This window comes from Varroa destructor, unplaced genomic scaffold (assembly GCF_002443255.2).
Source record: "Varroa destructor unplaced genomic scaffold, Vdes_3.0 BEIS01000002.1, whole genome shotgun sequence".
NCBI classification, from domain to species: domain Eukaryota; kingdom Metazoa; phylum Arthropoda; class Arachnida; order Mesostigmata; family Varroidae; genus Varroa; species Varroa destructor.
Window position 1 is genome coordinate 57,412,656 of NW_019211455.1, and position 22,949 is coordinate 57,435,604.

At 39.0% G+C, this 22,949-nt stretch overlaps 1 protein-coding gene and 1 long non-coding RNA gene across 13 annotated transcripts; one reads left to right on the forward strand and one right to left on the reverse strand.

The window, feature by feature from the left end:
• Nucleotides 1-1,019: 1,019 nt before the first annotated feature.
• Nucleotides 1,020-22,121, reverse strand: LOC111244065 (uncharacterized). Of its 12 annotated transcripts, none has more exons than XM_086978741.1 (17): nucleotides 21,832-22,121; nucleotides 17,948-18,150; nucleotides 17,530-17,632; nucleotides 14,719-14,981; nucleotides 14,116-14,166; nucleotides 12,644-12,740; nucleotides 12,097-12,209; nucleotides 11,522-11,692; nucleotides 9,737-10,762; nucleotides 8,940-9,167; nucleotides 7,708-8,303; nucleotides 7,350-7,504; nucleotides 6,612-6,966; nucleotides 6,157-6,467; nucleotides 5,880-6,008; nucleotides 4,608-4,973; nucleotides 1,020-2,733 (listed from the first exon to the last, which is right to left on the reverse strand). In XM_086978741.1, the coding sequence occupies exons 1-17, from the start codon at nucleotides 21,956-21,958 to the stop codon at nucleotides 2,528-2,530; spliced, it is 4,500 nt and encodes a 1,499-aa protein (XP_086834867.1). In that variant the 5' UTR covers nucleotides 21,959-22,121; the 3' UTR covers nucleotides 1,020-2,527. The 12 variants fall into 12 exon arrangements, with proteins under 12 accessions (XP_086834867.1, XP_086834864.1, XP_022646388.1 ...); XM_086978738.1 differs by having other exon boundaries at nucleotides 12,566-12,740; nucleotides 14,767-14,981; nucleotides 21,832-22,120; XM_022790653.2 differs by having other exon boundaries at nucleotides 12,566-12,740; nucleotides 21,832-22,120.
• Nucleotides 21,683-22,807, forward strand: LOC111244066 (uncharacterized). Its single transcript, XR_002670730.2, has 3 exons — nucleotides 21,683-21,819; nucleotides 22,127-22,233; nucleotides 22,343-22,807. It is a non-coding gene; the product is annotated as an uncharacterized LOC111244066 (long non-coding RNA).
• The last annotated feature ends 142 nt before the right edge of the window (nucleotides 22,808-22,949 follow it).

Sequence of the window (22,949 nt, forward strand, 5' to 3'; positions counted from 1 at the left end):
GAAATACAGCTTTCTTGCAAGAATATCCGTCTTAACACGTTCTACATAGACAGAACGATCATCAAGTACGGAAATTGTTTCAAGTAACTGATCCTGAACTTATCCACGAATAATCATACTTCAGCAGAGCACATGACAAACAGAGTGCGACGGGCGATGGTTGCGAGGGTGAAGATACGTGCGCCTTCAAAACTTTTCTTGTGTACGGCTGGCTTTGTGATTTTTATTGTTTGCTGTGGAATTGAAATTGTCTTTCACTGAAAGAACTAGTCTTAGACTTAACCGAGTCAAGTCTTTTTCCTTGAACCATGGACCTGCGTCGCTTAACGTTGAATTAATACGTATACCTTTTAGGCGACCCGCCGCTATTCTTGGAGGATCTGCGTGGCAGATCCAAGCGTCTTGGAATTTCATTAACGCACAGCAGCGAAAGACAGTGAAGACCGGTCCCGATTTTCATAATATGGGAGCTACAGCTAATAAAACCAGGAAAAGATCACTCAGCATAACCCGATACATAGTTTTTCGTTTTTACAGTACATAGGCTTCATCACACCAGACGTGACAGAGAGGGTTTGTATTTGCCAAGGGCTGCGTGTATCTGCACCAGATTAGGCATCCTCATATAGGCAGTATCATACGGTGCAATGCCATCGTTGGGCAGTCTTCTCAATCGGGCACACCAATAATGAAATAAACAATATTTCGATTCATACGTTCATGCTACACATAATTATATGTATATATATTTTTTTTCCTAACACATTATATTGTATAATAAAATACTTTGCTTTATCAATTCTTAATGGCAATAGCTTTAATTTTTTAAGATGCAGATAAGATTAGAGAAAAATTTCTAAAAGGAAGCCATTCCTGGTAAAAAAAATAAGCGAACTTATATTTTGTGTATACATGTAACAGTAAATTTGAGTTCCGCATTATTAAAAAATTAAAATTAGTCAGTATGTGGTAATTAAAAAAGATCAGTATGTATCTTTGTTTTTAAAGAAGACATCACGTTTCTTCAACAAAAAATACACTGATTTATTTTACATTTACTGTTCTTAATTTCCAGTCTCACTCCTCTGAAAATTTTTCGCTACGTATCCCCTATACTATAAAATCGTCGCCGCGGAGTACGTCTGTCGTGCTCCTTGTGTATATAAATATTTGTAATTTGCATCTCATTGCCACCGTCACCTCGCTTTATATATTGCAAAACTCATTGCCACTTTAATTTACATACTTTATCATTCTGTTAACAGCGAGTTTCCAGCAGCGCTGGAATGATTAAAAAAAGTAAAAAAAACTATTGCCCCAAAACGCAGTTTCTTCACTAACATGTTAGTATCCGAGACGAGGTATAGAATAGAGGAAGACGAGCTTTACTAATAACAGAGCTAGCTCACTTAATAGCTATTTATTTAGTCTTTATAACAAGGTAACCTAGTAAATATATTTTGTTCTTCAACGCCATTAGCTTCGTATCATGTACTTTTGCAAATAACAAAAGGTCTCGAATCCTTTCTGAAAAAAAAATCGCAGAAGAATCGAAAGGAACGGAACTCAAGGTGAAAAAAATTACACATTTTATGCAAAATATACGGAACGTTGTAAAAGACCCACTACAACGGATTATGACTATTTAAGAGACACTTGATAGTGTGAACGTAATATTCTTCTGTAACTAAAATAAGGTAAATCACCTAATCTTTGCTCGCGCTTCAAGGTATACCCACGGGCTAACGCTGTTAAGAATCTTTCGTTTTCCTAGTTTTTCGCTATGTCATTATCTAAGCATATAATACAGCAAAGAATCAAATGGTCACTTTCGATGAAAGTACTGTTTTACGATGGTATTAAATGCACTCAGCAAGGCGCTCTACACTCTTACTTGTAAACAACGCCTCTATGGTGCTTCCATTAGCGTTCACATTAGGGGACTCATGAGAACCTATGTGCGCATTTATGTCTAGTTAGCATCGTTGTACAGCACGTCTTCTTAATATTTGAAACTGTATGGGGAAGCGAATTCCGATGACGACTCATCGGACAACCGTCGATGCCGAAGGGTCCTTCCTTCGATTCTGCGGTCGATTATCACGGCCATTCTAAGCATGTCCACATAGAGCTTTTTTTTTTGTCTATTTTGTCATCTTGCGCACTTCCCGTTTACATTTACAGGATGGCATCTTTTTTTTTTTATATTTAACGACAGATTTGCATTCGATAGGAACGGGTTCAGTTTTTTACGTTCCGCCTAGCTTCAGTTCACTGTAATTTTCAATAGACACTCGATCGACAAAACAGTCCGAGGTGGACAATAGTCCTAAGTTTCCTTCTTGCGGTCATTTGTCATATTCTGTTTGTCAGTCTTCGTGTTCTATGAAGTTGCCATGCAAAGCATCATCCTTGGACTTCTTCCAAGATTTCTAACGATTTCTTTGCGTCCTTTTGTTTTTACCACGTTTATAGTCGTTTCTTTGAGCAGTTAATGCCGGCCGTAGTCTCCAGCATGGAGTAATCTCTACCGTCGGGGGTTGTCTCGTGGGGATCTTTCCCCGTAGTCTCGATTGGGCCGATCTCCCAGGTCACCTTGATTACGCTCATTCCGATCATAACAATCAGCGCGGCCGCGGTCAGTTCTGTCACTCCGCCTGTGTGCGAATGTTCTCCGAAGTTCCGGACTGATGACTCCTCCCTTCGAGCCCCCAGAGTGTACTGATCGTCCATCTGTAATAGCCCGCGGACATAAATGGAGAGGTGAGCATATGTAAATTGTTGTCAAACATCTAACATATTCTGAGTGTCAACTCAAAGCCAACACGAACTAAGGGCGTTCATTCGAAATGAATACGCTTCGAATAGAACGATATATTAATTTCAAGATGATTGCGCAAGTGATTGTTGAACAGTATATGGCCAGAGAACGTTTTTTATAGGATCGCATGGTTTAAAGAACTATGCCAGATGTGCAATGGCATACACCAAGGATAAAACATAAGCCATACACTGAGACGAAAACTCACAAGAAAAGCAAAGTACTATAGTTTGTAGAAGCTGTATATTTTCGGTGGTACAAAGGACTTCACACAGACAATAGATTGCGACAACCGCTAGCTAGCGCGGCCACACCCCATGAAACGAGACCACAAATCCTAGTAGGTTTAAAAATTATTATTGTATTGCTGATACTATGGCTCTCGAATCCTTTGTCTAAACCACCTAGCTATTATCACAACATTTATCACCCATGCAGACACCGATTTTGAATCATAGAAGCTACGCAATAAGTGAGCTTAGCATACTTATGTAATAAGTATGCTAAGCTCACTTATTGCGTAAGTTACAATACACCTTTTATTAAATGTAAAACAATGAAAACTAAACATTTAGGCAATCAAACATACATCATCCATCTGTTATGACCTATGACCTAATGTTTATGATGTATTAGAAACGCAAACAGTTGCCTCCGCGCATTTCCCATAATAAGATACACTAACTTCAGTCATTCGTACACAAAAACAACGGAAAGAAGTGTAAAGTACAAACACAGTTTACGATTTTGTGACGCTCGATCTACAACACGCATAAGTCGTTGTGTAGAAAATGGATATGAATACTAAAAAGAAACACACGTGAGCCTTCTTATCGGTGCATGTGGGCATGTGAAAGATGTGTGCACCAGACCGGAACAAATGCGCAGGTGATCCTTGCCATAAGTTAAATTACAAACACGAAACGGAGAAGTTGAGTAGCTTTCAAATCCACCACCATTACTAGTTAGTGTTCAGTCTCTATATGGCAGTCGGGTGAGAGCTACGGAACAGAAAAATTGAGGTAACTACAATAGGTGCAGTAATACTACTTAAAGACGCCAGAATCTGAAGAATTCTTAAGGATTACGTAGGTCAAATCAGTGGCACTGAAGCCGACTGTCACCAAACTGAGAGACTGCCATAAACATGAATCGACATCACATCAAGTGCCTGTTGTGATCTGTGACACCTATGTACAACACATGAATTGATGTACCTTGAATTTCTGCGCTGCCAGCACGTTAAGTGTTTTGAATATGGCGGAAGCAATGTATCGTCAATATAGAATATACGGTTATAACACTTAAGCAGTGTTTGAAAAAAAACGATACTAGGAGTCATGATAAGCCAGATTTACGAGCATGATTATGTAACAAATATATCATTCTGAAGTTTCTAAGAACATCTCTGCATATATTACTAGCATACGAAAAGGGTCAATATAATAGAAGCGAGGAGGGATTCTGTAGAATTACTTCCGTAACCATACAGCGTTAAGCAGGAAAACGCAGGAGAAAATCCATTCATTCGTGAAATGATTATCAGCGGATGGGTAAACGCCCTTCTATTTTGTGAGGATGGATTGAGAATGGGCACTCGTTCACCTTTCTCACGTACACTACTTCACAGCACTAGCAACGGTAACAATAGTAGCAGTAACTATTGTTTTTGACGTTATTACTAATCTTAGGTGACTAATGTGTCTCCTTCACAAGGAACAAAACGCAATTATAAACTCAGCTGTCACAGTACTCCACGCGCAGCAGTCACCCACAAGACACTTACTGCTGGCGCTACCGTTCTCCTTAACAGTACTGCCACCGCATATTCCACTGCTGTCGGCAATACCGACAACAGAAGGAGTCGATGGATCACGGTCGAGTTCGGACGCCTTGTTTGCCCCTCGTCGCGACTGTTGCTGCTGTTCGCCACTCGTGATGCTCGCTGAATTAGCTGGCGAAGCTTTCTCCCTTTCAAGAAGCATTTGCTGCTCTTTTCGTTCTCGTCTCCTTTCAGCTGTTTCGCGATTGCGGTTGCGATCGCGGTGCGGCTCGCTCCGGTCAATGGCCTTGTCGCCCCTCGACTTCCGCTCACTTCGACCTTCTTCGTGGTCGTCTTCGCGACGTCGATGACTCTGATGGTCTTTTCTCTCTTAGATTTTGTTGATCGTGTATTTGTGCGCATGTATTTTTTTGTTGTGAAATTTAGTTGTTTCGATTCGTGGATCGGTTAATTTTTTGTGAGTTCATTTTGGCGCGATTTTTTCGAAAGTCACAATTGGGCAGAGATTACGAAAAAAAATAGAGTTTTAAATGTTTTGATTAAAGTCGCCGAAATTTTGTGATAAAGGCATCGATCATTTGTAGAAGCGCAAGCAGTAGATTTGAAAGATTTTAGCCATTGCAACATAACAAATAAAATGTTTTCAGTCGTTTGTCAACAGCAAAGAGATAAATATGATAAGGAGAGACAATTGTTTCTCAGCGGAAGAAATAATGGATGCAAAGAAAAAAAAGAATGTTTGTTGTTTTTTGAAGTTTTGTTTTTGTTACAAGCGATCCCGTAGCAGCCGCAAGAAACATTGAAACATCATGTTAGAGACATAATTAGATGTTGCTAAATTATCTCTTATAAGTGTCGCGTGATCGTTGTCGTTTACACGCCCACCATTTAACTACAAGAAATCTATTCGCTATAACGTACAACGATTCAAGTTAGACTTGACTACAAACCTTCGCGATGTAAAACTTAATGGTTCATAATAAATAAACTTCAAATAACAAGAATCTAGTCAACAATACTTCAACATATTGTGCTTAAACATCATGTTATATCGTTGACAGTAGCACATTTTACAATTGTGTCGGTGGTCAATGCACCTCGTGCAGCTCCTAACAATTAACCACATACGTTAATATCGTGAAAATATTCGAGGGATTAGGTAACTGACGCTTAAATCTAAATATACATATTTAAAACAACTACTTAGTTAATTTTTTTCTAACGGAATGGTACAAATTTGTGAAGCGAATGCGGGTTACACTCATAAACATGTACCTGAACTATGCCGCGACGAGCTGGATTTCGTCTGGTACAGTACTGTCGGAAGAGGGACCACCCCTACAGGAGGTGTACATCTTGCCCCGTTCGTATAGCGAGCCGAAGGGGGTGACGGCATTTCGCTTGCTGCACAATTGACAATAAAAAAAGGATTTACAAAATTACCAATTTCATAATTTCGAGGGCTGTACTCATACAGAGTCAATGACAATGTCACCTCACGTCATGAGAGCTAAATAGACACGAAATCGATTTCGTTTAACGTAGACAATACCTTTGAGGCCGTTAAGCAGCGGTAATGGCAGAAGTGGAATCTGAGCTCCTTTTGGCAAAGGAAGCGGGGGCGGTGGCCGAGGGCGGTCCTGGGGCAAAGCTGCGGCCTGAGTTAAAGTTCGTTGAGCTGCCTCTGCTGCGATAATTTGCTGACGCAAAACCTGCGTCTCAGCATTTAAGTCTTCAATGGTCTTGTTCGCGTTTTTGAATGCCATCCAGTTTTCATGCGTTTTTTTCTCTTGTTCCATCAAATGGCGCTTGTATCTTCTCTCAGACACTTCAATTTCTTCTTTCATCGATGCCACCTCCGCTCTACTCAAATGATAGCAGATGTATAGATAATGAAATGCACTCATCGTAAAGCTATACGTGATGATTAACCTAAACAATAACCACATGATATAGTATTAATAATAATTAATAATGAGTATTTACTTGGCAGGGTGTTTTACTTACTGCAGATTGGCGGTCTGCTCGCGGTAAAGATCCAGCTGTTCGGAGACAGTAAGAGCGTCACTTTCTTTCTGTTGGCGCAAAGTTTCGTGCATGACCACATCTCGCTGCAGTTTGAGTTCCTTATCCTTGAAATACTCAGTAAGTACTGTTAGTTTCTGCTCAGAATCCCGTTTATCTTTTTCAGCCTGTTGCAAACATTCCTTCAGTTGGTCCACCTCAGTTCGCCATCGATCACACTGCTTTTTTGCTTCGGTGAGTTCGCTCTGAAGAGTAGTGTTCATCGACATTAGCTCCTCACTTTGTTTTTGTGCCCTCTGCACATCGACTAAGCGTTTCATAATTTCCTTTTCGTCACCTGCAACAATATGGCAAACAAAATTAAATTAGACTAATCAAGTGAATTCTTACAGACGGACTTCTATGTTCGGGATAAATGTCTCGAGCTTTTTTGTACTCCGAGTTTTCCGGCACTGGCGCTAGACGTTGCTCCAAGCGCTGGCTTCCAGCATGAAGCGAAGTCTATGTGTTGTTACTGCACAAGGATACCATATGTAGGGTGGTCTTCATTTCATCATTATCCAACATAATTACAAGATACCTTAGTTGCTCTAAAATGTGTGTCGACATCAATAACTAATAATAACTAATAATAATAATAATAATTATAACTACAAGAAACAAACTTAAGTCAATTTCAACAACTACAGAGCAAAATATAGGCACGTATAGTCATCCTACCATCACTGAAAGCTTCCTGTGCTTTCTCAAAGATATTCATACTCTTAAGGCTTTCCTCAAGAGCTTCTACCTCGGCGCATTTCTCCTCCAGCAACTGTTGTAATTTGGACATTTCTGCCAAATTAATTTCTTCGCGAGATGTCAATTCATTCACCCTGCAAATAAAATATGGCATGAGACGCTATATACATAGATAGATCAAACCAACGCATTACAAGAGTATTTAATAGCGATATGATAGTATGCCTTTAATACGAATAAACTAATTAGAAGGATTCCCACATTAATTTGTAGTTTCTTACATCTTGCATGTTTTGCTCAATACGATCCAATATTTATAAGCAAAAAATCTATTTACCTCTCATCCCATATCTTTGCTTCCTCGAGGAGCTCAGCGTTGCTGGCTTGCAACTCGCTGAGGGTACCATTTTTAACCTGAAGCTCCCTATCCTTACGCTCAACTTCTCTTCGGCTCGTTTCGACGTCAAAACGCAGTTCGGAGAGTTCCTTCTCATACTCCTGTAACTTTTCATTAACGTCATCACTGTATGCGTCTCGCTCGGCCTTAACTTGTTCGATTTGCTCTTGCAGCTGTTGAACTTCCTGCTCAACGTTATTGGCTCGAGCTAGTATCATTTCAAGCTCCCTCTCATGGTGCTCGATCAGCTCGTTAGGTAACGCCTGATCTCCGCCAGTGGTCCCGACAACGAGGCCATGGCCAGTGTCCTTGGTCTCGAGCAGGATCTCACGTTCCTTTTTGAGTGCAAACAACTGTTGCTCCAATCGGGCTATGTAGTCGGAAAGGGTACCTTCTTTAGAGTTCATCGAGATGCAGTTAAAGAAAATTAATAGAAAAGAACCAACCAGACCACACAGGAACGTCAATACGACGACGTGGGTTGACACACCTTGCTCCTCAAGGTCCCAAAGTAATCTGTGCAATGGATCTGGAATCTGAGATATACGAAGAAACACGTAAATTATATATCTATGGTATGAGCTATCTATAATAATAATGCAAGTTGCAGATCCAGATACACACACTAGAATACTAACTTTTAGTTTACTTAAGCTTTGTCACAAAGAAAATTATACGATAAGGAAATGAATATACAAATAACGAAAGCAAACTTCAGTTTCAGTCAGCAATCTAATTTCTAGCAATCAGTACGTTTTACTCTAGATAAACATAAGCAATTTGAAAAAACATGGTCACGTTATTACAGCTTCATACGATGAGCCCCCATGTTTTAGAACAGTTTGAAGTGCGGTATACCACAATTTCAGAGCGAATTTGAATACATGGTATCGCATCAGTTCTACACCGTCGCATCCCCTTCAAAGAGGCACAAGGAACTCAAAGGAAAGAGAAAAAGGAAATTAACGACCCCACCTTAGTGCAGCACAATACAGAAAAATTGGTTCGTGGAGTACATTCATTGATTTTCGGCGATTTTGTTTTTCAATAGTTTCTTAAATATTTATGTGTCAATTAGGCTCGTAAAAGCGGTTACTGTAATAGTCAATCATGGCCACATACCGGAACAGAACACTCTTACCATAAATATACTGTAGAAATGGAATACATACCACCGACAACACAAGTCCCACATACTCTCGAATCGCCGAGTCTAATGTGTCATCTTGTCGCCTTCTTTTCTTAGCCCTAGCCGACTTCGTGGCTTCATCTTCTGCTGACTGAAGCTTGACATGTTTCTCCTGTCCCAACGGTACCGCAGGCCCTCCGTCGCAACTAACGCCATCCTTACGTTCACAAGTCTGCTCCAAAGTGTTCACGGTATACTCCGAGGGTTCCCCCTGTAATAATTCCCACCACAATTGTCTCAAATTACACGTGCAGATAAATATATGAATTTAATAAGCATACTGTACGTTCTAGCACATTGTACGAAAGTCAAAATTATGATACTTGAGTACACATAATCTAAACTCATTAACTAGAAATCAAGTTTTTAATCAAATTAAGCTTAACATGAGGTGCTCTCACAGTGTAAAATGGATGGCGCATTAAGCAGAAAAGCAAACAAGCTTCTGAATTACTTGCAAAAATAACTATCACATTACTCGGTAATTTGGAAACTTCTGATTCGCAGGACATTAGCGAGTCACCTAGTGCTTCTACTCTTCCGACTTCCCTTTTAACCAAAGCAATGCATGACCTTACAAAACACGACACTCCAACTCCAGTTCACAGTATCAGCACGCTATTCACACATGCACTGGTTAAAGAACTATTGGAAATTGCTCGTCAAACATTTTCAGAATATTTCATACAAAAAAAAAGACGTAGACCGGGCAACTTAGTCGAAATTAAGAAACAAATTGAATCAAGAAAAAAATTTTAAACTTAATAGGCTCTTCATTACCACAGGGTTCTGTTGACGTTGTCCGTTGTCACTAACCGGAGCGGGCTTGTCGTTTGCTACGGCGTTGACGGCTAAGCCACTGCCAGAGTCAGGGTGGATGTTACTTTCAGAAGGGGTCTCACCAACTATCCCTGGTTGAACTACCTTACTATATGTTTTGGTTTCTGTAAGTGCTGGGAACGTGTCTGGCTTCTCCTCAATATACGAATGTCCTTTGAATGGATCCTGTAATAGTAAAGTCTCGCTTTGCCTTGGAGGTGAATGCTCGTTTCCCACTTCGTGCGAATTTCCGTGTCCATGTGTATCATAAGAGTGTTCATGGCCATTATGAGAATGACCAAGTCCACTGTGAAAATGCTCATGACCTCCGTGAGAATGCAAGTGACTTCGGTGAAAATGACCATGTGTAGTCCGCGTACGAGGGGGTTTAAAATTATTCACTTTCGTCGGATTTATATGCGTCTGTCCAACCACGACCTTTGGTTGAAGTTTGTTTGGTGCCGATCCTTTAACATTCACGACGGGTTCAAGTTTCGGTGTCTTTTGAGACTGAGTAATTTCACGCGGAGAACTAGAGGCCACCTTTATTTGATGTTGGGTTTCTACTGCCGCCTGGTTGCTAAAAGCTAGATCAGGATCCTTGCTAGTCAGTAGTGGTTCACTAGGCTTCCTTTGAGCTTCATCTGCACTCGGGAAGGCTTCAATGATGGCCTCAGCTATATCTACCTTAGCGCTCACTGTTTTGGCACCCTGTCGATCGCCATCTCCAGCGCTTTGAACAGTATGCTCAGCCGGGTCAGCAATGCTTATATTTGAACCGTCTGAGTTTTTTTCAAGTTGCGGAGTCAAGACTTCTTCAGAAAAACCTGTTTGACTATTGCCAGGCTGTGATAAGACGTTACTGTCTGACCACACTACCCCTTCAGTGGCAGCATTACGTTTACTACCCGGCTTTGCATTTTCAACAGAAGCATCAGGATCCGGCATCACTGCAGATATATCTTGGGTTTGAGGGATGAGTTTCTCCTATATGTACAAAACAATATGAATCTATTCAGGTTAGCATCACATGCGAAAAGGAATGTAAATGCTACCATCACCACATCTTGCGCGAGTACTGTACCTAACAGTCACAAACACACGACACGTAAAGGAATTTAACTAGAAGCGGAGTTTAAAAGGATACGAATAGGCTTTAGCAAGTAACAATGTGACGTTTTTTGGTGTACACCACAATGTTGTTAAAAAGTAAACAAACTAACTAAATGCACAAGGTTAGTTGTTGAACGCAGCTTAGGTTCAGATATCTTGCTAAGATTGATTTTTGTTAAGAAATGTAGACCGGAGAATATAGATCTTGAATTTGTGACTACCAATAGGCGTCAACCACCAGTCGGGCTTTAGAACAAAAATTGTTGCCAGAATTTTACTACGTATTTTGATCGCTCGAAAAATAAGACATCAGTGACCAGCATGAAAATATACTTTGAACTCCATGACAATTTGTTTTATTCATAGGCGTATGCACATGCTTTTGGCTTGGATCAATAACGCTCAAGTCATGCTAAAAGTAGTATTTAAAAATAAAGGGGTCTTTTTAAACGACATAGCAAACTTAAATGGGAAAATTAATTTGTACCAATTTTGTCAACTCAAAATAGATATGGTATAATGCTGTGGCGTTAAAAAAAATAATAACGAAAGGCATATCTCCTTTTGTACCTGTAAAAATAAGTACAAGACTAAGCATTTTACAGTAGGTGAAACAAAGAACCATATACCGACCGGTGCTGTCGCCAGCAAAGGGCCAGTCACTACATTCTGCGCTGGATTCTCAGCTTTTTCTCCATTGAAGTCAGGTTTAAGAGGCTGGTCCGCTGTCACAGAACTGTTATCGGTATCAGCCGTTTTCTCGACTTTTTTCGCTTCGGGTCTGATCGCCTGATCGCTGGCAAACTAAAAATACACACTCTATTAAAATGGCTAATCATTATAATCACTGAAAATAACATCACAATAGCCACGTATATTTAATATTGGATAAACGGCGAGAAGAAGTAAGGTGAGCAGGGAAAGACGCTACATACAACAAAGACGAAATCAGGATGTTAGAACGGAGAAGCTCGATATGTATAAGACACTGAGAAATTAATCGAAATTTACTAGGTTTTTAGTGACGGCCCCGTACATTATACGCGACGTGCACGTGAGCAAGCGTATTTTAACGACATGGGAAAAACTATCGTGGAAAGGATTGATATTCTAGCTTTATCATAAATCATCACTAAGTTTTTTTTAACTGATCTAATTTTTACGAACGAAGACTCGTGTCCGCTTCACTTTACGTTTAACATACTTACGTTTTCCGAGCCTTCACCGCCGGTGGAAAGCTTCGGGGATTTTCCTTCGTCGGAATTCTCTGTCTCTGGGCTAACTGAAGCAGCAGCTGCAGCAATCGATGCGTTGACGTTCACTAGAATAAAAATATAATAATTCTGAATAGATTACTTTTAGATATACTTGATCTTTTAAACAACACATACATGTTTGTCACCAAATCTGTAAACTCGTATAGATCTAACGGCTCCAATATATGCATATATTCACATATTGTATATCTATAGAATTGTATGTCACCTAACCTTGAATTTATTGCACTAATGGCGCCGTACCTTATGATGAGGGTAAAAGCTTTATTTGAATGCACAAGTGACGCTAAAAAAGCCAACTCCTTTCAATTTCGAGCTAAAAAAACAGGTACAATTATTTCAAACGAACAATTTTTCGACCATTACAGGACGCTTTATTCTTATTTTTTATTCAACGAACCTTCGTCATTTACTATGTTGTAACTGGAAATGTTGGTTTCTAGCCGATTGGCAATCCGAGTCTCATCGACGGAAATACCTTTGCTGGTTGTACCAGTGGCCTTAGTTTGTACAGCATTACTAGGCAAATTATATGAAGTCTTCGGTGCGGACCCAGCACTCTTGCCATCGAGGTCCTGTAAAGTTGATCCGATATATAAAGAGTAAATAACCATTAAATATCAATATTAGGGAGGGTCATGCGATGACGATCCCACTTGTTCCCGTAACATAAACACTGACAGATAAAAACATAAACAGTGATAAACATCAACTGAGATAGTTGAAAGAAATGCAGCTACATACAATGGTCGACATATTGTGGAGATGAGATTTTTGAAATAAGGAAAATAAAGATTATCCCTTAAAAGCACCGAAACAGAAAATAACTAACAAGTGGTAGAAGTAAAAAGAAGATACTATCCACAGACCCGTTAAAATCGGAAAACTCACTGCACTGTTTGATCTAGTTTACTTGACGAAACGAAATTAGATTATAATTTTAAAAAACCGGAACTAAAATTATTCTAATAAATTCTAATCTGACCTTAAATTATGCTCTCGCAGTTATTATTTGAATAAAAATCTTTGCACACAACGATTTTCGCCGTTTTGTTTCTTTGTTATTTGAAACTACACCGGGCTTTTCAATTGCACTATTCCTAGCGTTCGATAGGCAGAAAACCGCAAGAATGATGTTTCGGACATTGGCGCCGTATACTGAAATGCTGCGCACTTATCACTCTCAGACTAACGTCAAGTGAAGCAACCAAGCTTATTATTCGCATAAAGAACTAGGTATGATTCTGAATTATAGGCGACCGTTTCTGATTATGAATGAAACATAAAACAATTAGCAATTGTTTCTTATCAGAAACAAGTGCGATGCTTCGTGACTCGTGATCAAGTTTTACCGTGAAGCGAAATTTTGCGTTATAATGAAGAAATGCAAATATGTAGGAAAAACAAACTGCACACAATGTACTTACAGTATTAAGCATGAGAGTCAATCCTTTCTTCCCTCTGTGCGACACTTATCTGCAGTAGAACTAGCAGTGTCGAGAGCCTTATCTGGCTCAAAGTAATACTGTTTCCAGCCTATCGTTGTAGGTAAAACGTTTACCTCATTTACTCATGCTAGCGCAATCGCATTTTGTAGCTCATTGAAAAAAGGAGCGCACTGAGAATTTGCTTAGGCCTACTAAACAACTGCATGCTTAAAAAAGCCTAAAGTTATGTGGAATATGCTCAAGTACTGGAACATTTAAACGACAATAATTATTTCGTTCACTAACAGCGCAAATAAGATGTAACTAAGGTCACAAAGTACTGAATAAATGCACTATGATGTCGAAATAAACAAAGCTTCCCTTGTTTCAGCGGGAGAGAGAGAGAAGTGAACGTGCCCAGAATTACATGACATTTTTAAAACGTAGATGAAATACGCGTAGAATCAGTTCGGATAACAACGAGACAGAAGAGAATGAAATACCGGGTGAACGAGGAACCCACCTGCGCGATTGCACCCGTGTTGAGTAAACACTCCGCGCCACAGTCCACTTCCTGGCCCGCATGTACGGCGAGATCATAATAACGACATCATCAATATTATATATAGCCATTTTTCAATTAAAGCTCATGTACTTTGGTCTCCAATGTTCATAACGTAATGTATTGACCTGAACAAAACCAAGTCATCTCGTTTTCCTGCGTGTTACTTTTTCCGAGGAATTACGAGGTACTTTAACACCCTCATTGCTCACGAGGCATGGATTCACTGTTTCCACGACTGTTGTATCTGATAAATGGGACACCCACGAAAAGGAATATATGTCAAACCGAAAAGGCAACAAATTAAGTAATGTGCTAGCCTGGGAACGTTTAAGCCATTCATATTAAATCGAATAATTTGAGATTCATGGTAGGAATAAAAAACGATCCGCAAAGGTGCATGGAAAAACACCGTAACAAGCCATACTAACTAGGTGCAGATGTAGATGTGTATACCTGATTACTTTAGCTTGACCAGAAGTGAGAGTAATCATTTTTGACGCCCTCATTCGCGGCAACAAAAAACCAAGGTGTCTATGTGGTATAACGTTCATATTTACGTACTGAAAGCTCTATCTCCTGCCCGAACGGGGCGATAAATTCCTGATACACCTTTTGAAAAATATTTCGACTGAAGCTGTTGCTTTCCGCTGATGGCGCACTACTAGCCGGTAGGTCCTCTATGCCGGGAGTTGGTTTAAACGACGACGACGCCTCATGAGGCCTTTCATCTTCCTTTAAACCATCGTCGTTTTCCGCGACACGCGCATTTGGTCTTACCGTAACCGTATACTGGGTGCTCACCGGGTCCTTGCATACGTCGCCGTCTGGTAACAAACCCAAGCAAAAAAACCTGTAAAGCCCTTGCCATATTGGGACCATCGGTTGGAATGGAAAGTAGACCCACCTTGAACTATAAATAAATGCAGATATAATATACTTTACATAGTTACCTTTTCATTTGTTATGAATGCTTTTATTAGCTTTAATGTCCATTTAATTTAACCTGAATGAAATATTTACAAGGCCTATGGAAAACCTGAAATACATAGCGATCTATTAGAATAATTCTTTTTGGTTTTTTAGTTGATAAGTTACGAAGATATGGTATTGAAGATCTCAATGTATCATAAATTACTTATATCGATACAAAAAATAAATTTACGAGTACTAGTAATATATTAGCCATTGCTACAGTATATTGTACAGGTTTTACTTTTCAATAAATATATGATGGTGCAGAATTTCCAAACTTTCCAATAAAGACAGCATAAATACTTCTACCCTCGACTACATAAAAAAATCCGAAGTTAGCCCACGCAGAGGATAGCGACAACGGTGCAATATGGGCTAAGTTACATGAAGAAGCCGTATCAGTAGTGGTACTCAGTGATACTGCAAATCAAATAGACTTCTAGTTCGACATATCATATTAGTTGAAAACAAAAAATTACTATAATACTTACATCTCAGGACTACCAATGTTACGAGACAAGTAAAAATGGAGATTTTTGACATTTCTGTTTATCAACCTGTTATTAAGCATAAATCTATTTTGCTTTTGCGGGTGTCTTTCAATTCGCACAACTACGTTCGATAAAATATTCACTTCCGACAAACACGTTTTCATAGCTTTTCAACGACGGCAATTTTGATCACAGCCTGTCCAGCCGTAACTCTACAACAGCAACAACATGACCGCGACAGAATTTCCACAATGCTCCGACAAATTATACGGAAACTTCATTCAATAGCACACAGCTGCTCAACCAACTGTAAACACCTTGTAGAACACACTCGATAAATGACTGCTTAGTTTTCGCTCATGAAAAACTTCAACATAGCCATAAACGAAAATAACACGATAGCATAGATTGTTTCTCCCCTCCCCTTTTTCACTTTCTTTTTTTTGTATAAAAAAAAAATTGAACAAGGAAAAGAGACGCAACACTGCAGACCAGTTATTAAAAACAACAAAAACAACGGTCGATTGTTGTTGTTGTTGTTGGCGACGGACGACGATGGTTATGATGATGATTGACGCTGCTTTTTCCCTGTTCGATACGTGTATGGTTCGTGTTAGCAGACGACAATGCGTAGCCGTCTGGGAGAGTACAAGGGGTAGAACTAGACTGTAAGTAGAGTAGGCACGAGATTATGATAGAACGTAGCGAACGAAATTAACACAGCTAAACACTATGGTGGCCTGCGTTTGATATAGCGGATCGAAAATGGCATTGACATGATGAAACCCATAGAAGGTGTAGACAAGTCGTATAGAAGCTTCACTCGGGGAAAGTGACAGGAGGTGCTTTTTAGGATAAACAAACCATCGGCCTTTTTAAACCATGATACTATTTGTCACATAATGCGCTATCGAGTTACACAGTATGAGTTGACGTCGGTTAGAAACCATTGCACAGATTAAATTCTGCTCAGCCAGTACTAGGCAAACAATAAATAGGTGCAATAAGTGCCGATAATGCAAAAAACGAGTATTCTTAATACTAGTTTTTTTTCGTCTGGAAAATTGGATGTAAGTGAGTGGGAATATCACATATGGGCAGAAAAAAAACGTAGATACGTCGAAATCAACTGTTGGCGATCGCTTTTAAGAGGAGTTGTATAACATGATCACGTTTTTTCTCTGTATTTGGAGTAGTACAGATTGATGGTAATCAAAGAAAAAACGAAAAGGAATGGTGTAAACAAGCCGCAATGCTAGATTCATTGTTCTAAGTTATGGATATTATATTGACTTTTTTGAGTTTAGTCAAATCCCACTAAAAGTGCAAAGTCGGACACGTGCATGTCACAATTTCTTCAACTTTTACACGCGTGAGAAGTGAAAATGCTATACCATTGGATTTCGCAAACCATGGTGATATACTTACTGGGAATTATGATACCTTGAAAACGCATCAAATTGCGAAACAGACTATGAGAAGTCCAGCGCGCCGACGGCGATTACTTTTTTCACTTCTAACGTTTTACACTGGATTGTTTTGGAAGACAAGCCCACTTAATTTCATCTATTTACAACAGTAAATAAAAACTACTTATGTCATTAGCCAGTGGCGATCAATCTGGTTTTCATCTAGTATATTATCTGAAGTAGATAATAGGCAGCAAATAAGTAAGGTATATATTTAAACAAATAAACTATACAGATAAGGTTGAGAAAGTGAATCTGGTTGATTCTGGCACACATTTAAAATAAACTGCTGTACTGCAAGGGTTCAAATCACACAAAACTATATTAAGCGCTGACATAAGGACGCGCCTTATTTGTCCAGAATTGTCACCCTCTTAAATGTTGCATGTTTAAACTTCATCTAGCTGAGCCTGCGATATGCAAACTATTTCAACACGTACCTAAAGTGGTTCCATCTACAACGCATAGTCTATCGCTGGTCGGGGAGGGTTGGAGAGCTGATGCCACGTTTTGCCGCTCTGCCAATAGCGAAGATAGATCGACCTGACAAAAACAGGCAATGACACCTATGTTATGCGCCTGTAATTCTGACCGCCTGAAATGCTGGTCTTGATACTCTTATTTTTAAACTAATGGTTTTCAACACAGAATGATGTGATATTTACGTGGCTAGCGAGTAGGTGCCGTACTGTCGAATGAATGCCGCAGTACATCCGGGTTAGTTTTAGAAGACCGGACCATATAATGATGGTAAATGATGAAGCTCGAACAAAAAACGTTAAGTTCAGGAAGCAGTTTAAGAAAGGAGGAAGATAGCATATATTATTCATCAAGGATTTCATTGCATGAGGAGCTCACCTCGATAGTGGCATGTGGGCTTTCGTCAAATTTTTTGACGAACGTCTTTGACACGAGGCCGACCTTTCCTGTTTTCAAATCTTTTGCAAGATAATACTTATCAGCGTTGCCAAGAATTTGTAGGTGATCGCTTTCTTCAAAACTTAACTTCAGATCGTGGTCGCTTGGCACTGCATGTGGAGCAATGGTCTCGCCCTGAGAACCTGGTAATGACATGGTAATATGAGCGAGATATATAAATCACTCGAAATACATGTATCGCACATCAAAATAAATAAATCACAATTTTTTACGAAGTTCGCCTATCACGGATAGAATCGTCCTAAGTCGCAAGGCTACGCCGCTTAAGCAACGTTTAATACTGTATTACACTGATATGTTCATTCCATCACTTTTACGAGTCGCCTTTTTTTATTACTCTGTTATAATACAGAGTCCTGTTTTCACAACATTTTTGTCTTTTCTCTCTAAACTGACATAATAATCTCCACAAACAGGACACAAAGTAACAAAACTGATGCTAGTAATGCATAGCAACTTATGCAATGCTTAACTAAGCCAGTAGCGTACATCAAACTTTACATCTATTTAGTACATAGGTGGGTATCATCGGGTAAATCGCCTTTTCTACATTGTTTCACTAATAGATTTTTCTGCACTTTAATATTCTTGTTATCGTTTGAATTTGAGGATACAAATTAGTTCACTTGCTGAATTGTCAGTCGGTCGGTTTTCAAGTCAACAGTTACGTTGCTTCACTAGATAAAGGGTTGTCGTTTAAATCTATTAAAAAAAAAGAATAAACATACGAAAAATAAAAACAAAAAAATACAAAAATTGGTACATAAAATATAGCCATTAATAAGAAAGACAGAAACCGGCCAAGAATAACTTTTGAGAAATGAATCACAACGCGAAATTTAATTGAAGACCGTAAGAAAATAACCAGGATATCATAAACATAAAAAAAAAAAAAAAGGGAAGATCCAAACTGTTCGACATATTTTAGCTGCTTTTAAAAAATTGTCACTTGGCTTATAATACGAAGACAAAGCTTTTGGTTGACATATGTCGCTGCCGCTAGCAGTGGTATTATCCAATAATACGTTTGCTAACACGATTGTGTGAAAAACAAAACTGCTAGAGAACATATATGATCCGATAGCATAATACGGTGTTATTCCAACTAACTTGTTTGTAAATAAGTTGGATAACAATGATAACTGACAAGTAGTTATCAGTGTTATCCAACAAGACTAATAAGCACCAATTTGACCTTACAATTTATAGTACAAAAGGCGATCCATTGTCAAAGGTTACATACTACTCAAATTTCTATTCAGAGCGCTATTTACAATTAAGAGGGTCTCAGGCTAAGCCAAATCAACCCTTACGCAGATCAAAAGTAAACTATGATCTATGTTCTAAAGTACGGCAATTCTCTGTCGATATACCTCAGCATAGGTCATTAGGTAGACTGTCCATTCTGCAAAACAGTTACGTATGCCTTCTAGATTGACTTTGTGGTAAGCATCTTTAAAAATCCCCTTTCTTTTGAAATTACACTAAAGGCAATTATACTTTGCAAAAGACACTCACACACCAATACGCATTATTCCTCCTCATCGAGTGATCATTCTATTTACATTTACCTCTATGTTAGCTTACCATCCCTAATCCTATCTCGCTCAGATGTAGCTAAACAGATTAAAGAATGTCATTAACAATATGAAATACCAAAAAAACCGTCAAAAGAAGCCATTGCAACATTTGATTAGTAGCTTCGTTCCTAGCACAATAGGCGGCTCTAGTGTCGATTTGGCCGAAAAGGCATCTCGATTTAGGCAGAATGCTCAGCGTGTTAGTGCATTAGTTAACCGACCAATGAACATACAAACATCTATGCGATCAAATGGGACATTCAAAATTTAAAAATGTTGAATTGACTACCAAGATCTAAAACTGGCATCATCTCAGTGTAAGTCTGCGGGAGTGGGAGCCGTAATTATTAAAGAATCAATATCTAAATACGAACACTGAGGCTAACTGATTAGAGATGATGAGTTTAAATATCGAAAAATAACGAAGTAGTTCATAAATATACTACTGCATTTAATAATTATAATAAAAACCTTTTTATATAAGATCTACCTTATATAAGCAAGTGTAGCCTTTTAAAATAATTGGGCCAAATAGGTTTGTAATTATAATACGTGTTGATCTCCTCTAAACATAGGTGATCGAACAGCTGAAGTTCATGGGAGAGCTCAATGGCAGAAGGAACGAAGTAACCAATTTAAGATGTCTGTACTGAAGTAATACTTCCTTTAGTACTTAACTACTTGCCATCTAATATGAGAAAGCAGGCCATGGCCATTTAATTTTAAGTATGAGCATCTTTTGCAAGTTTTTGTCCCTGGGTGGGCAGTAATCCATATTATTGGTGTTGACGCCTAGGCTATTGTAGAAATCAAGAGGCTAGTTGAATATGATATCCCTAAAAAATTATAATGCCTTAATGACCATTTCGCAACTATATCGTCTCAGTAGTGATATACCATATTGAATCAATCAAGCCTTTTATATCTAAATTTACATAACGCATAAACAACGGTGTAAACGATTTCTGCAGTATTGGCTAGCCTCTCTACTATCGGACCTCATAATCAATCGATCGATCTATTTAATTAATAGAGGTCTTGCATGACTTGTCTGGAACAGGTACGGGAGGGCAACATCCGCGTTCATTTTATGCCTTCCACGAAAAATGCTAAAGAAAAACCAATCAGTAAGAACCACGGCGAGCTTCTTTATGTTCCACATTTAGCATCACGCCTATACCTATCTGCATAATAATAGGCATCTAACGTAATACAGTACGAGGGACAATGCCAATCTGCTTTAAATACTTTCAGAATACTACAGCATTGTATTTTCTATGTGTGAGCGAGATTTCAGTAGAGCAAAAGCGAAGTACAAATCACGTTGGTTAGAATTACTCTCGAGTATAGATTAACGGAACACCACACAACCGGACTAGTGTTAAACTTTTGTAGAATTTTGAGATATATAAATAGGGAAAATCTACTTTTGGCCTTTCATCATTTTAATTAGGCCGTATTATCCAGTCCTGGCCACAGTCCTCTTATCAATAAATCTATAAAGCTAAGGCACTGCGTCGTGCGAGCCTGCCTGACTTCTACAAGCTGTAATATCTGCGTGTACTTCTCTCGGCGTAGATGACTGAATATTCTGGTCACCTTTTTAGCACTTCTTAACGCGGTACGACATTTGCTCTTCTCAAGAAGCCTTTAGACTAATTTAAGACCACCATCCTCGGCCGTCTCACACTAATTCACTAAAGACCTACATAGTGTATGTAAACGTACTAATCATTGTTGTGTCCATATTTTCGTATGTATAATCTGCTACAAACAGTCGTCCCACTGTTAAAATGTATATGTGCGCACCACACAAGTGCGACTCAACTCCATATGTTTCACTGTCAGATGTCACTTGCAGTTTTCGATGTGGCACCTCGTCGTATAGAGCCCATTATAAGCTGAATGTGAATACACTCGTAACATCACCAACTATAGGTACATGACCTAAATGTTATCGGAAAACAGTAAGTTTTCCGATTTTATGAATTTATGAATTCATAGAAACATGGAACACACATTCACTATTACGAGGAAATACTGGCCGATTTTTGCAATCATCTAGTCAACAGAGATAAATTACCGTGTAATACTGAATAACAGCAGCCCGGCATCAGCAGGTATACTGCCAGCGAAACATGTCGAACGATCAGCTGGACACTTCGTAAAACGTCCCTACAAATGAACATCTCGATTCTAAGGAATTTTTAGGTTAGTTCTTACCTTCACAAAGTTTATCCAGGCATTTCACTGTCTTCGGCAAATCCTTCGCCCAAATGATAGATAGGACGCTAGCAAAAAGGAAAATAAGTGCTAGAATTTCAGCAAATTTCACTACCGGATGGGCCATCGTAACATTTCGCTCTGCACCTCGTCGGCGCACAGCCAGGGACACGTCAACAAGACACGAAAGTGTTTGGTTGTTTTTAATGTAGCCTGAAAACTGTCAATTTCTAATCAGCTCATAAAAAACTTCAAATAAGGGCTTCTCGTGTTAAATACACTTTTCGATGAACAGGGAATTCCGTTTGAACATCTCAGTACGAATGAACAGTGGAAAGGACAAGTCCGAGGGCGCGAAATTTCAAAACTCAACGTTTAATGGGGCCGTCATAACGGAACAAGGTGTGTAACGAAGCATGACGATATCGTTTTTCTACGATTATTACTGTAGCTTATGTTTTCTATGTAATATATATGTGATATACCAGATGTGAATTAATAAATATTTCAGAACAAGACAAAAGGCTTGCGAAGCTTCTACTTACGTAGGGACAGCAAAATGGTAGAGTTACGACTGTCGACCATTGGAGTCATTGGCCCGATATCTTGTTGCACCAGCCTGAAAGATATTTCGATCGTGACTGCAATATTAATTGCATAAATAACTGCATAAAATATTAAAAAAAAAATAGGATTTGCTGACTTAAGCCTCGGGTACATCTACCACATAAGAAGTGCGGTTGTGTAGTTACCATGCCGTTTCATACGTTTGACCCTGATAACTTCAGTAGGACCCATTTCGACTAGACCTCATAGTGCAAGCAGGTCCTCGATGCCACTACGCCTCAAAAGTGATGCCAAGAACCTGTTCACAAATCAAGGCTACAAGTGTTAAAGAAGGAAGAAAAAATGTTTGCTTGAATAAAGAAACAAATAATATAAAAAGCTGAAACAATAATAAATTCATTTGTTTGCATAGATTATTTAGCTAATAACACAATTTTACGCGAATGAGCAGAGCCTATTAGCCGCATTAACTAAATTTGATTAGTAGTAGTACATGTATATTTGCGTAATATGTATTACACGTATTTATTACTACTTTGAATATACAGTAT

Coding starts and splice junctions, on each gene's coding strand:
- LOC111244065 (XM_022790653.2), bottom strand. CDS start 21,958: ATGGCCCATCCGGTAGTGAAATTTGCTGAAATTCTAGCACTTATTTTC. Junction 17,633..17,947: donor GCCCACATGCCACTATCGAG/GTGAGCTCCTCA, acceptor TGTTTTTGTCAG/GTCGATCTATCTTCGCTATT. Junction 6,967..7,349: donor ACAGGAAGCTTTCAGTGATG/GTAGGATGACTA, acceptor ATATTGTTGCAG/GTGACGAAAAGGAAATTATG.